The sequence below is a fragment of the Bos grunniens genome, chromosome 23, assembly GCF_055505025.1.
Source record: "Bos grunniens cultivar Pamir isolate PY7600 chromosome 23, Bosgru_T2T1.0, whole genome shotgun sequence".
NCBI classification, from domain to species: domain Eukaryota; kingdom Metazoa; phylum Chordata; class Mammalia; order Artiodactyla; family Bovidae; genus Bos; species Bos grunniens.
In genome coordinates, this window is record NC_141187.1 from 27,266,117 (window position 1) to 27,281,811 (window position 15,695).

At 37.4% G+C, this 15,695-nt stretch overlaps 1 protein-coding gene and 1 pseudogene across 1 annotated transcript in view; both read left to right on the forward strand.

Moving 5' to 3' along the window:
* Nucleotides 1-12,510, forward strand: part of LOC147346994 (butyrophilin subfamily 1 member A1-like) — a 63,487-nt gene extending 50,977 nt beyond the window's left edge. The window contains exons 3-5 of the mRNA XM_086370560.1: nucleotides 712-732; nucleotides 11,006-11,114; nucleotides 11,281-12,510. Of these exons, the coding sequence (XP_086226686.1) occupies nucleotides 712-732; nucleotides 11,006-11,114; nucleotides 11,281-11,804 (654 nt within the window). The 3' untranslated portion in view covers nucleotides 11,805-12,510. The remainder of the gene's footprint in view (nucleotides 1-711; nucleotides 733-11,005; nucleotides 11,115-11,280) is intronic.
* Nucleotides 12,511-12,873: 363 nt separating this feature from the next.
* The window catches only part of LOC147346995 (butyrophilin subfamily 1 member A1-like), a 31,943-nt pseudogene continuing 29,121 nt past the window's right edge, over nucleotides 12,874-15,695 (forward strand).

A 15,695-nucleotide genomic window follows, 5' to 3' on the forward strand; every position in this document is an offset into this window, starting at 1 on the left:
AGTCGTTATCTGGCTTTGCTCCATTTGCTCCAGGAGTTGGAGATGGGGGTGGTGGGATGTAATACAACAATGCCCCTGGCTGCAGGATGTCCTGTGGAGCATCCCCTTTCCAGTTCCCACAATAGTGGTTCATTTGACCTATGGAGTCAACTATAGAAAGGTTTCAAATATCTGCCCTCTGTTTTTGACATTGGGCCTGCGCTTTGACGAAATATTTTCTTCCCTCTTCTTTTTATTCATAAATATTTTATTCCCTCTTATCTTATTCAGATAAGATGAAACAGGAAAAAGGCAAGGGAAAAAATGTTTTTGTATGTTCTTAATTGTTGTTTCATCTTTTATTTGCACCTTAAGAAAAAGTTCTGTCATTTTCTGTAACCCAACTTCCATCTTTTCCCATTCTTTCCTTCTTTTACTTTACCACACACTTCCCCTGTAAAGATCAGCCTCTATTGAATTGCTTTTTTCTTTTTCTTTTTTTCCTCTCAGATAAGACTTCACAGGAAAAAGGCAAGTCAAAGGTTTTTTGCCTATTCTTGTTTGCTATTTAATCTGTAACTTGCACTTCAGGAAAAAAGTTGTCTTTTTTGTTTGTTTGTTTGTTTTTACCTAAATTCCATCTATTCCTATTCTTTTCTTTTGTACTTCACACCAATCTTCCCTTGAAACACTGGCTTCTTTTAACTGCTTTTCTCTTCTGTTTTTTCTCAGATAAGATTGCACAGGAAAAAGGTAAGTCAAAATTTGTTTCACATATTCTTAGTTTTTTCCTCTATTCCTTGCACCTTAAAACAATTCTGTCATTTTATGTTACATTTTAAATCCCATCTTTTGCCATTCTTTCCTTTTATACTCCGAACACGCTTCCCCTATAAAGACCGGCTTCTTTTGAATGTATTTTTTCTTTTCTTTTCTCAGACAAGATTGCACAGGAAAAAGGCAAGTCAAATTGTTTTTTGCCTGTTCTTAGTTGGTGTTTCATCTGTAACTTGCTCCTTTGTCCTCAACTATCAATGATCATCCTCCTCAACTCTCACATCCCTATTATTACATGATTTCATCTTACTCATTTAGTTTTCCAAGTGATGTCTGCCATCTTCACATGTTGTTCAAGTTCCCCCATGCCTACCTCTTTCGTTTGTCTTGGCCAAGGAATCAATGTAGACAGCTCCATCCTGTCAGATAGATTTATTATGAACATACCTAATAAGTTCAGCAGTTTTATAGTTTCTGATGCTAAGGTATTCTTCAAGAAAAACTCAGGTCATTTGATTTAGAACTCTTCCTACTGGCATTAATACCACAGTTCTCTTTCTATCAAGTTAGGGTATCCAATGCCTTCTAAAGCTAGCAAGTCAAGTACTAAAAGTCTCAGTAATGTCAAAAGGAAATAATAACACTTTAAAAATGCAGTCATCATATATGCTATCCCTAAGATATTTCTCAGTCAGTAAATTCTCTTCTTTATCTCTGTGTGCACTGCTGCAGACTCTTCTCTGGATAAGTGTGAGCTCTCAGCCAGTGTCTCTGTGTTCGTGTGTGTGTGTGTGTATTTGCAAACAATGTTTTCATATTTATCTGCATGCTGGTTTGTTTCATGTTAAATAGAAATGTTTTGAGCACACTGGATTTTCTTCATGTTTCCCTCACAATATATTTACATCGATCCTTCATTTTATTTTTCAGAAGTACTGCAGCACAATTTAGGTAAGTTTTCTGACAACTCCCTACTCCAAAATGCCTTTTAAAATAACTCCTTTTTGTGTGACTTTAATATTCCCTGCCTTTTTATCTGTATGTCATCTCTGGGCTTGATCTTCTCCTGAGTGTGTACAGGTTTCTCTCCAAATGTTGTGCCGGCCTTCTCCTCCTTAAGTTCTGTCATTTTCTGTTTCCTACATCCCATTCTTTCTCTTTGTACTCCACACCACTCTCCCCATAGAAACATTGGCTTCTTTGTCTCCAGAGATTTCCCATAGTTTCACTAAGAAGTGGTGAGATAAAGGGCATTTGACTAATTGCCACCTGGTTTATACCTTATATGTATTTCTGGAGACACCCAATCTTTGGACCTTTGTTACGAATTTCAAATATTAGGACTAACTGGGGAAATAACAGTTTATGCAACTGATATTTGCCCAAACTTTGTTAAATTACTTATTCAGTATGTTTAACTGTGTTTTGCCTTATGAAATATAAGTCAATTGCAATGTCATCCTTTGGTCAAATGTAAGCTTGAATCTAAGTCTTCCACTTCCATTGATCATAGTACAAAGCATTCTCAAGTATATATTTCACACGAAGATTTCTGGGATCTTTTTCTACCAACTATAATTAATTTTTTAAAATTTAATTTTATTTTTTAACTTTACATAATTGTATTAGTTTTGCCAAATATCAAAACGAATCCACCCCAGGTATATAATTATTTCTATTTTTGCACTTTGATTTCCATAATAGTAACTTTACAAATGCAATTCTTTGATGTATTTAGAAGCACTTTCTTCAGAAACGTTGTCTGATAATACATATCTGTGTTCTGAATTTTTCATGTAAACAGGAAGAGAAGGTAATAGCCTCTGATGTTTCCAAAATTTTACCATCCTCTATTGTAAAAGTCAGAGAAGGCAATGGCAAGCCACTCCAGTACTCTTGCCTGGAAAATCCCATAGACGGAGGAGCCTGGTAGGGTGCAGACGATGGGGTTGCTGAAAGTCGGACACGACTGAGCAACTTCACTTTCACTTTTCACTTTCATGCATTGGAGAAGGAAATGGCAACCCACTCCAGTGTTCTTGCCTGGAGAATCCCAGGGACAGGGGAGCCTGGTTGGCCCCCCTCTATGGGGTCACACAGAGTCGGACATGACTGCAGCGACTTAGCAGCAGCAGCATTATAACAGTATTTCTCAATCACTTTTTTCAGTTTTCAGATTGGATGGAGTTGGGGACTATATATCTTGAATATGCACAGCAGGCTTCCTATGACTACTGCTACAGACATAGTTTTGGTCATATGGAGGCTTTGCCTCCATGCATCCTCATCACTTTCTGAGTAGCCTCTGTTGTGCCTACAAGGTGTTTGTAGTTTACTCTGAAAAAGGTAGAAGGTCCAAGGAAAAAACAATGATTGTCATTTTTATGCCAGAAGACATATCACCTACTCCCTCTCACAGCATCATTTCCTATCTTAACTTCTTTTGCACTAAGAACTGAATGATGTACACATTGCTTCTGACTGGTTTCACGGAGTTCAAAAACTTACAGAAACTTTTAATTCTCAGAAATATTGGTCATTTTGAAACAAACTATGGATGTTTTCAAATTGTTGATCATCTCTATTCCTGATGTTGTACTTTCATTCTGGTAAATTGATTTTTTTCTTCCTTTTATTTTTCAAACAAGAAAGAAAAGGTAAAAGGCAAGTCAATAATATAGTTTATATGTATATAGAGATACACATATATTTTGTTTCACTGAATATATCCAGGTATTTTGATCATCCCCCAGCAATTACAACCCCCATGGCCAAAGCCCCATGGCAAAGAACATGATCTCTATAAACCATAGCTCAGGAAAAGAACGGAAAATCTCTGAAAAAAATTGTACCATTTCCAGGTCACATGGGGAACGTCATATTGACTTGGGAACATCTTGTTAAACCAGCAAGTGAGCAAGCTGTAAAAGCCGTCTAAGGTCATTTTAAGAGGATACAGGTTTCCCTTGAATAAAATCTACTTCACAGTCATGTTAGAGACTGAATATCAAAGGAATTATGACTGGAAAAAATTTTAAATACATTAAATGTGTTAAATATGCACATGTTGTTAATAATGCACATTTACATGGCTAAGATAGAAGACTGTTAGGGAAATAATTCATTATTCCAGAAGCATAAAGAAAAGGTAACTTTTCAATCAATAACAAAGTATATTTCATTCTGTTCCTAGTCACTAGTTAATCTGCTACTTAGATCTCTGTATTTGTCAATGATCAGCTTCCTCCACCCAAATATCTATTCACTGTTTCATAATTTATTCTCATTGTCATTATCTAACTGAAGTGTGAAATCTTCATTTTCTCTTCCGTTTTCCCCATGTCACTCATTTGATTTCTCTTGCCTTTGCAATCCAGAGAGAGATATCCTTTCTGTCTAGTGAATATTATTAACCATGTACTTGCGGAGTTTTGGTATTTTTAACATTTCTGATATGTTCGCTTTCTTTGAGTCAGGCTCAGTTCTGTTGATTCTAACCCCTTTCCCTGCCATGTGGGCTTCCCTGAGGCTCCCACTATAAAGAATCTGCCTGTGATGCAGGAGACCTGGGTTAGATCCTTAGGTCGGGAAGATCCCCCAGAGAAGAGAACAACAATCTACTCCAGTATTCTTGCCTGGAGAATCCCATGATAGAGGAGCCTGGTGGGCTACACCTCATGGGGTCACAAAGAGTTGGACACGACTGAGTTTCTAACACCTTCACTTCCCCTGCCATGTAATACTTTACCTTCATTCCTTTCACATAACTGAGCTAAGACAGGCTTCATTCTGGCATGTGTTTAATGACAACTGTACATTTCAAATATAATATGTTTAATTTTCTTTACATTTATTTTCATGGAATTTATTTTCAATAATATTTACATAGCTCTTTTTATTTTGCAGAAGAATTTCAGAATGAAGCGGGCAAATTATTTCTGATGTTCTTTTATAGCCACAAAACTTTTCAAAATCAACATTTTTATGGATTAGCCTCTTATTGGCTCACAGTTCTTCTGAATGTCTCCCATTCTAACCTAAAATTTTGCTTGTGAATTTGTTTCATATTTCTTTCTTCATTGTCCTTTCAAAGCCTTGTCCAGTGTGGACATTAGGTTCATGCTTCCAATGCCCTTGACCATTTACTAAAGTCTTCTCTCACTTGTACAGATAATTTACATACCTTTTCCCAGGTTTATTTTCTTTCTTGCCATAGTAATTTTTTCTGTCTTTTCCTTGGGTAAGTTTGTCAAAGGTATCAAAAAGTTTAAAAAAAACTTGATCAAATAGGATCATAAGAAACTGTAAATCAACATTTATTTATCTAACCAAAGTGACAAAAAAATATTTTAAGGCAAATACAGAACATTTAGAAGGCAAAGAAATTCACAATCTGCTATCAAGTGTAGCTCAACATTCCAAAAGTCTTTGTTCTCTTAACAGAAAGAGAAAACCCCTGTCCTGCCCCAGTTCGACCTCAAGAACATAATTTATTTACCTAATAAATCCAATTCCACTCCGGCCTTAACATATACAAAATTATTTTTTAAGGAATCATTTTTCACAACTTTCTGTATCTACATTAGTTAACACCCCCCCACCCCCCCTTTTCCCCATTTAGCCTCTTTTCCTTGGTGACTCAGATGGTACAGAATCTGCCTGCAAGGCAGAAGACCTGGGTTCGATCCCTGGATTGGGAAGATCCCCTGAAGAAGGGAATGTCTACCCTCTCCAGTATTCTTTCCTGAAGAGTTCCATGGACAGAGGAGCCTTGTGGGCTACAGTCCATGGGGTCACAAAGAGTCAGAAACAACTGAGCGACTAACACTCTGACTTCTTCATTTAGGAATAACCAGCTTTAGGACAAAATCATGTTTTTCCCCTTAACAAAATACATCCCCATTTTTCAAACCTTCTTTTCCTGAACCTCCTACTTTCCTTACATAGTGAAATGTTTCACTTGTCATCCCAGTAACTTTAATTACACATATTATAAAGTTATAATAGTTACACATATTATAAAGGGATGAGGCCCTTTAAAATTTGTACTTATTAGAGAAGAAATTTTTAGATTTTTCTTCAGCTTCTTATTCCTCTATTAATCAACCTAATTAAAAGTTGATCTAAGGTTTTATTAGCATTTGTAAGACTGATTGATGGGCAGCTGAGACCAAATATAAGGCTTCTCAAATTTTTTTGTGTTAAACTAAGGGAGTTTTTAGGTTACCCATTTCATATATATTTTTTATCCACTTTCTAATTTTTTTTTTCCATAGATGTCAATAAAATAGCTGTTCATAGTGAGAACTTTCTAAAATTCACCAGTTTAAAAGTTTCTTCAATGTAAAGACTCCATTGTCTGGCCATTGATGAGTAGAATCATAATAGCAACTAAAACCAATAAGACGCAAAGGTGTCTCCACAAGAGATCAAAAAGGATGCAATCTTCACAAGATCTTAAATGTTTACTCACAAAACTTGTCTAAGTAAAGGGCTATCATTATACAGGCAGGTGCACTGAAGGTTAGGATGACAAAGGCCTTATGTGTTGGGGCCCCTTATGACAAATTTTTTGAGAGTTGCCATGTAGTTAGTTGCTCAGTCATGTCCAACTCTTTGCGACCCCATGGACTGTAGCCCACCAGGCTCCTCTGTCCATAGACTATCAGGAAAAAATACTGGAGTGGGTAGCCATTCCCTTCTCCAGGGGATCTTCCTGACTCAAGGATCGAACTTGGGTCTCCTGCATTGCAGGCAGATTCCTTACCAAGAGTTGGCAGACAAAAAGATTGCTCAGAATCCTAGTCTATCTGACTGCCTGCCAAATTCTTGCCATATGTTTACCTTCTGGAAGGCAGAGACCAAGCTCTCAAAACACAGAAAAAATATCTGAGACGAGCAGATAGAACATTTACGTTTTAAAGACACAGGGAGAAAAATGCAAGTTCCTCCATAGCAGATTTTTTTTTTCCCCTTAAAGTCAGAATTCTGAAAAAATGTTCCATCAAGCCAGCTTTTTTTAACTGTGCATACAAAAACATAATTTGGGTATGTTAAAAGAGCTTCAATTTGGCCATTTTTATAGTGAGATGTCCTTTAATATGCAACAAAGCAAGTACTTGTAGATACAAATTCTATACTCACACGATAAAATCTTCCCAGTGTATCTCAACTGAGGATAACTCTCTTAGTGTCTTTCAATCGAGCAAAAGTTTCTGTGTCTTTCACCCAGGCGTCTCTTCTTGAAACTAAATTTCAAGGAAAAACTACTACTCCAGCCAGAGAATTAATACCACTGACTAAAACTCAGGCTCATCAGTTAATAACAGGAGACCCAAGATCCACCCAGAATTGTCTGGAACTCTAAGGATGTAGACGGGCACAAGGGAACTTCATCTGGTCCCAAAGCTAGAGATCCTCCTCGAGTTCAGGTGAAGGAAAGCAGTCTGTTTTTGGAACCTATGTTGGTCACCAAACCAAAATTGTTGACTGAAAAACAAATGCACAAGCTAAAAGTTTCAAGTTATATTTTATTGGGGACCTTGCTGCTGCTGCTAAGTCTCTTCAGTCGTGTCCAACTCTTAGCGACCCCATGGACTGCAGCCCACCAGGCTCTTCCATCCATGGGATTTTCCAGGCAAGAGTACTGGAGTGGGGTGCCATTGCCTTCTCCATTGGGGACCTTGCTGCTGCTGCTGCTGCTAAGTCGCTTCAGCCATGTCCGACTCTGTGTGACCCCATAGACGGCAGTCCACCAGACTCCCCCATCCCTGGGATTTTCCAGGCAAGAACACTGGATTGGGTTGCCATTTCCTTCTCCAATGAATGAAAGTGAAAAGTGAAAGTGAAGTCACTCAGTCATGTCCAACTCCTAGCGACCCCATGGACTGCAGCCCACCAGGCTCCTCCATCCATGGGATTTTCCAGGCAAGAGTACTGGAGTGAGGTGCCATTGCCTTCTCCATTGGGGACCTTACTTGGGACTAAAACCTGGATACAGCCTCTCAGAGAGTTCTGAGGAACTCTTACAGAGAGATAAGGAAGGATTCAAGATATATAGGAGTTTTAACTGGAGAAAAAAAAAAAAAAAACAACTATAGTGGAACACATCAAGATTACTTCTAACAATAATTAAAAAAAAAAAAACCAAAACAAAACAGGCATCTCAAGTAAATGATGTTAATGCCTTTCTACATATGGCAAGAGACAAGAGTCTCAGCTCACTGAAATTATTCCTTTGATATACATCATTGATACTGGGGCCATGTATCTTGTTTTCTCCATCATGAATCCCCTCAGGGTACATCATCAGGTTCTGATGGCTTCATGGTTGGCAACATTCATTGTTTACCAAAGTGTCAGGCAACATTTTTCATCTGCAAGAACAAATTTTCACCATTTTTCCAATATAAAAATATTTGCTTCCTTGGTATTTTTCAGGAGTTTTGTTTCTTTGTTTTTTTTTTTTTTTTTTTTAATTATATTCATCTTTTCTATCTACTGTACAATGGAAATTTTATTTTCACTTTCATTTTCTGTATTGGTTTTCCTTGAAATTTATATGAGCTTTTCCATTATATTTTTCAGAACAACTCAAGAAAGAAATTGGTAAGTTTTATGACTTTTTAAAAAAGATATATTTCCAGATAAATTTTTCCCTCATTTCTTGACATTCACCTCTTACATACTGCTGTCTTTCCTTGGCATTCTTGTGAATTTCAAATTATCTTTTCCATTTTCTTTGACTTTCTGAACTTCTCCCATATTAAGTCTCTTAATTCTCTCCTCTACTTTTTATTCTTTCTCTTTTATTTTATCTTCCTGGTGACTATCATAGCTTCATTATAAAGTTGGTGAAAAAAATTGGTGAGATGAAAGGGATTAGGCTAAGAAGAATGTGATTATTTCCATTCAATAGAAAGTTTCCTTTAACTTTGATTTTTCCTCATGTGCTCTGAGATGGAGTCCCCCTTTATATATATATATATATATATATATATATATATATATATATATATATATATAATCTTCTTTCAATATAAGAATAGTATTCAGACTCCAAAGCAGCTGAATAAGTTCCTCTTTTGTTGACCTTCTAGACACTTTGCATATACTAATGTCAAATATAATCTTGATACATTTCGCTTGACCATAATCTCCAGTGATCTAAGGTATAAAAATATTTTCACAAGAGTTTGCATCATCTTTTCTTTCCAACCAAAATTATTAGTGTACATTCATTTCTATTTTAACCATTTAATAGTTAATTCAACAAATTTCTCTTCCGTCAGGGTCTTGAACATATATTTTTTCAGTCAGTCAAACAAACTTCATTGATATTATATCTCTAATTCTATGACTATTTTCTAAACTAATTCTACATTGTTTTTAGTATCCTACTACAACAATTATTATTTTCTGGGCCCCCAAAAGGACAGTGACTGTAGCCAAGAAATTAAAAGACGCTTGCTCCTTGGAAGAAAAGCTATGACAAACCTAAACAACATATTAAAACATGCTGTTTAGAGACATTACTTTGCCTGCAAAGGTCCGTATAGTCAAAGCTATGGTTTTCCCAGTAATCATGTATGGATGTGACAGCTGGTCAGTAAAAAAGGCTGAGCACCAAAGAATTGATGCCTTGGAACTATGTTGCTGGCAAAGACTCTTGAGAGTACCCTGGACAGCAAGAAGATCAAACCAGTCCATCCTGAAGGAAATCAGTCCTGAATATTCATTGGAAGAACTGATGCTGAAGTTGAAGCTCCAATACATTGGCCACCTGACATGAAGACCCAATTGATGGGAAAAGACCCTGATGCTGGGAAAGATTGAAGGCAGGAAGAAAAGGGAATGAAAGAGGATGAGATGATTGGATGGCATCACTGACTCAATGGACGTGAGTTTAAGCAAACTCTGGGAGATGGTGGACAGGGATGCACCTGTCCATGGGGTCTCAAAGAGGGTCAGACACAACTGAGTGACTGAACAGCAACAAGGTGTCCTTTCATATCAGATTATATTCTTCAAATTTTAGTAAAATTTCCAGAAGGAATGAACTTCAGACATTTCTTTCATTGCGTTTGAAATGTACATTACTTAGCAAATTTCAGACACAAATATTGACAGATGCATAGCATTACTCACATTTTCTTTGTGGTGTTAAGAAAATCTGTTTATATATACATACATGGTTGTGTATTTTCTTTCAGAGAGGAAGAAGGATCAATTCAAGTCTGGTGAGTAATGATTATCTCTCAGAAACCTTCACTGTACTACTTTTCTTAGAGTCTGCCCCTATGCCAGTGGGATAGAATGCAGAAATACAACAAAAATGTTTAAGCAAAGCGGTATCAGAAGCATTATCTTTATAAATATAGATGCTTTCAATAAATTCTCTCTGAAGTGCAAGCCACGAATGACTCAGCCTGTAATTCTTTCTCTCCCCTTTCATTCATTTGTTCCTTCCTTCCTTCTATGCTCCTTCCTTCATGCTCCTATCCCTGCCACTTTTGTTTTTTCTATATTTCTATCTAACCTCTACCTGATCATTTTTATCACCATATTTGAAAATTGGAATATGAGGATATAGGATAGAAAGAGGAAGTTCAAAGGATTCAGTAGAAGAAATAGAACAAAGACAAATATTTCTTATATTTGTTTGTAATAAAATAAGACAGTAAGAGAGACATGCAAGGATAAAAGTAAAGTTTTTTTTCTATTTTGTTCTTTTGCAGCATGGAGGGATATACCATTATATGCTGGTGAGCAACACGGGTTCTGATGAAGAAAATCCTATTATTAAAAGATATTTTAAATGAACATCTACTGTGTGCAAAATGATTTACTGAAAATCAAGGAAACTCCAGGAATTTATTTCATGAATCCAGTAGATTATTCTAACAGATAATAATATGTTTGGGACATTACATTTTAGTAGTTTTATTATTTTCGGTTGCATACAACATGTTTTGAGTGTAGGTAGAATGGTTATCATCTGCTAAAATCTGAGGAATCGAGAGTGAATAATATATTATTTGGTCAGACCCATCATATCCTAAATTTCCTTTCAAACATCCTAAATAAATTACAAATATTTATCCTATATGAATTTTGGATGAGGAGAGCATAGGGTTGGCACAGGTCTTTAAGTCATACATAATTTATCATCTTGTAAAAAGAGGTTCAAATATATAAAAAGAGTGTTTTTTTTTTTTTCTTTTTTGGTTGTCATTATTCTTGAATTAAGGAATTTATTACCATAGTATTCTGGACAGACAGGCAGCTCTATCTATCAGATGGAGGATTCTATGTTCATTTGTTCCTTGCAGATTGGAGAAAAGAAGAGTTCCAGACTGGTGAGTCTATTATGGTCCAAGACAGACCCTGTTCCTTGTGGTTAGTCCCAGGGAAGATTCAGGGAGGTGAACTGGATCTCCCCAGAGCCAGAGGAGCTCTCACAGAACTCTGGCCCAAGCCTACTGAGACTCTTCCCAGAAAACTGATGATCTCTTGTCTTTGCAGTAAACTTGACTCTGGATGCAGCCACTGCCCATCCTGCTCTCTTCCTGTCTGAAGAGGGGAGAAGAGTAACCTGGCAAGAACCATGTCAAGATCTTCCCAGCTGCCCAGAGAGATTTGTCTCCCGTCCCTGTGTGCTTGGTCAGCTGCATGTCAGCTCAGGGAGATACTTCTGGGAGGTGGAGGTTCAGAATGCACATTCCTGGGACCTGGGAGTTTGTAGGAATAATGTAGCAAGGAATGAGATGGTCACAATGTCACCGCAGAATGGTTTCTGGGCCATTAGGCTCTATGACGGGGAGTACTGGGTCCTCACAACCCCAGAAACTTCTCTTACTCTAAAAGAAAAACCCCTTCGTGTGGGGGTATTCCTGGATTATGAGGCTAGAGATGTATCTTTCTATAACATGACAGATGGACCCCACATCTACACATTTTCCAATCAAACATTTTATGGTGTCCTAAGACCGCTTTTTAGACTTTGGTCCTCTGACTCAGGCTCTCTGACCATTGTCCAGGTGGAGTAGAACACAATGATGCTGTAATTCATATGCCTAACCTTCCATGATGATTACAGTTCTCCCCACTAGACACAAGTTTATTTTTTTTCTTCCTCCTTTACTGGTGTATTCTAAGATGAAGCTCTGATACACACACTGATGGTTGCCTCTCATATTAATTCTCCCTTCTTCCTAAGTTATAGGTCCCTCAATTATTACTCTGCCTATGACAGTCTAGTAGAAAGACGAGATTTCCTAGCATCCCCTGCTGAATGTGACTAAATTATGACCATTTAAGATGAATTATTATGGCATTTTAAGATGAATTATTCTGTATGACTCTTTGGAAAAGACCCTGATCCTGGGAAAGATTGAGGGAAGAAGGAGAAGAGGATGACAGAGGTTGGATGCCATCACCAAGTCAATGGACATGAACTTGGGCAAACTCTGGGAGATGGGGAGGGATAAGGAAGCCTGGAGTGCTGCAGTCTGTGGCATTGCAAAAAGTTGGACATGACTTGTCAACTAAATGACTACATTCAGTATCATCTCTGGAATGTGTTCTTAAAGGAAAATTATGTGATTTTCTTCTTTTCTCTAACTATTTGGATGGCTGGAATGTGGCATGATGGGTGGATCTCTAAGAATATCTCTGATCATGTAATATGATATGGACAGAAAAGAAGATATTAATAGAATGATTCTGGAGTTTTGATAGCTTTATGAAACTACTATATGCTCACTTTCTGAATTACTTCCAGTAGGAAACAAATTTTGTATCTTTAAACCATTAGTATGTTTTATTTTTGCCTGTTGCGACTGAATCCAATACTAACTCAGCATCCTCCCTTTAAGGATGGTAGCAGGTGACATCCACAATTGAGTATTCAGATGAAACCAGAAATGTAAAGTCCTGTACTTGCTTGCTCAGCTACTCCAGTGTGTCAGTCTCATTAGGGTCTTCCAATTTCTCCTGAATCCTCAGTACCTCTTGACTTTACTTCCCACCTTCTGCTTTGTGGTTACCATGGTTAATAATTTTAAATATTATTTTACTAGTGAGTAAAAATCTCTGACCTCATTGCCCTTATACCACATGTACTTGAAAAAAAACCCTCCAAATATGGATAAATCTAATTACTCATCTCTCATACTGGCAGTTAAACATGCTATAGAAATTCACACATGTGAGCACACGGTTCCTCTTTACGTGTGTGATTACCTATCACAATTTGGACACCAGCACTATCAAGTAATCCTCTCATTCATTAAAAAATCTACCTTCGTTCAACTTCCAAATCTACTCCCACCTTATACTCACCCACCGTGTTCCCACTTTGACAAATAAAATTAACAATAATAACAATAATCAATTAGAAGACAATTATCTCATCTTTGTAATAATAAATATAACAAATCTAAATCTCCACCTCTCCGTTACTCTTCTCTCATTGTGTTATTAACAGAAGTATTTCCCTTTCTTCACAGGGAACACCAATCCATCTTTATCTCCGTTCATTCTGTACTGTGCTCTCTGGACTTCGATCCTCAGTTGTTCCTCTAAGACTTTCCACGAGCTTTTCCCCAAGAACCTTATGTTTTTCAAAATATTGTCCACCTTAAAAATCAAAACAATACAATTTTCTACCAACTCTAGATCCTCCTTTATACTCTGCTTTCATAAATTTCTCAAAATAATTATATAAAAACTGTGTTTGTATTTCTCTGATTCCCATTTCCTTCAGAATATACTCTAGGTTATGGGTTAAACTGTATCTCCCTCACCACCTCTCCTAAATTCACATATTGAAATCCTTTACCTCCAGTACCTCTGAATGTGACTTTGTTTGAAAATGGAGTCATTGCAGGTGTCATTAAAGATGGAGTAGAGTGCATCCCTAATACAGTAAGACTGTTGACCTTAAAAAAAGGGGGTAAATTTAGACATCCACATAGGCAAAAGGAGAATGCCATGTGAAGTCTGAAGTCTGCTTCCACAGCCAAGGAACGCCCCAAACTGCTAACAAAATACCAGCTGCTAGGAGAAAAACTTGGAACAGATTCCTCCCCGGCACCTTCAGAAAGAGCATTGCCCTGCCACACCTTAGTATCACAATTCTTGCCCCCAGAGCTGTGATATAATAAACTTCAGTCGTTTAAGGTTAATTAATGTGTGATACTTTATTATAGTCTATTAATAGTCATAGCAAGACAATGCACTCTTTTTTATTTTGTTTTGTTATACACAATCTGATCATTTATTCTTTAAAAAAAAATAATAACCCAAAACGTGTTACAGAAACTCCAGAGAATTTCTGCATTTATATAAATTTCATGAAACAGTTGAAAGCCAACATAGAAAAAAGTTTTAAATTCTAAAATTGTAATGAATTTATGTAAAGTACTTAATTCTATGGTAATTATGTCTGTATTTCAGTGTTCATAATTCCGCATGTCTTGATACCCATTGTTTCATGTTAAAGATATCAATATCCTTACTTCCAATTTTATAGATGAGTAAAGTAAAGGGCATCAGAGGGCAGACACACTGAAACCATACTCATAGAAAACTAGTCAATCTAATCACACTAGGACCACAGCCTTGTCTAACTCAATGAAACTAAGCCATGCCCATGGGGCAACCCAAGATGGGCAGGTCATGGTGGAGAGAATGTGGTCCACTGGAGAAGGGAATAGCAAGCCACTTCAGTATTCTTGCCTTGAGAACCCCATGAACAGTATGAAAAGGCAAAATGATAGGATACTGAAAGAGGAACTCCCCAGGTCAGTAGGTGCCCAATATGCTACTGGAGATAAGTGGAGAAATAACTCCAGAAAGAATGAAGGGATGGAGCCAAAGCAAAAACAATCCCCAGCTGTGGATGGGACTGGTGATAGAAGCAAGGTCCGATGCTGTAAAGAGCAATATTGCGTAGGAACCTGGAATGTCAGGTCCATGAATCAAGGCAAATTGGAAGTGGTCAAACAAGAGATGGCGAGAGTGAATGTTGACGTTCTAGGAATCAGCGAACTCAAATGGACTGGAATGAGTGAATTTAACCCAGATGACCATTATATCTACTACTGCGGGCAGGAATCCCTCAGAAGAAATGGACTAGCCATTGTGGTCAACAAAGAGTCTGAAATGCAGTACTTGGATGCAATCTCAAAAATGACAGAATGATCTCTGTTCGTTTCCAAGGCAAACCATTCAATATCACAGTAATCCAAGTCTATGCCCCAACCAGTAATGCTGAAGAAGCTGAAGTTGAACGGTTCTATAAAAACCTACAAGACCTTTTAGAACTAACACCCAAAAAAGATGTCCTTTTCATTATAGGGGACTGGAATGCAAAAGTAGGAAGTCAACAAACACCTGGAGTAACAGGCAAATTTGGCCTTGGAATACGGAATGAAGCAGGGCAAAGACTAACAGAGTTTTGCCAAGAAAATGCACTGGTCATAGCAAACACCCTCTCCAAACAACACAAGAGAAGACTCTACACATGGACATCACCAGATGGTCAACAACAAAATCAGATTGATTATATTCTTTGCAGCCAACGATGGAGAAGCTCTATACAGTCAACAAAAACAAGACCAGGAGCTGACTGTGGCTCAGATCATGAACTCCTTATTGCCAAATGCAGACTTAAATTGAATAAAGTAGGGAAAACCACTAGACCATACAGGTATGACCTAAATCAAATCCCCTATGATTATACAGTGGAAGTGAGAAATAGATTCAAGGGCCTAGATCTGATAGATAGAGTGCCTGATGAACTCTGGAATGAGGTTCATGACATTGTACAGGAGGCAGGGATTAAGACCATCCCCATGGAAAAGAAATGCAAAAAAGCAAAACGATTGTCAGGGGAGACCTTACAAATAGCTATGAAAAGAAGAGAAGCAAAAAGC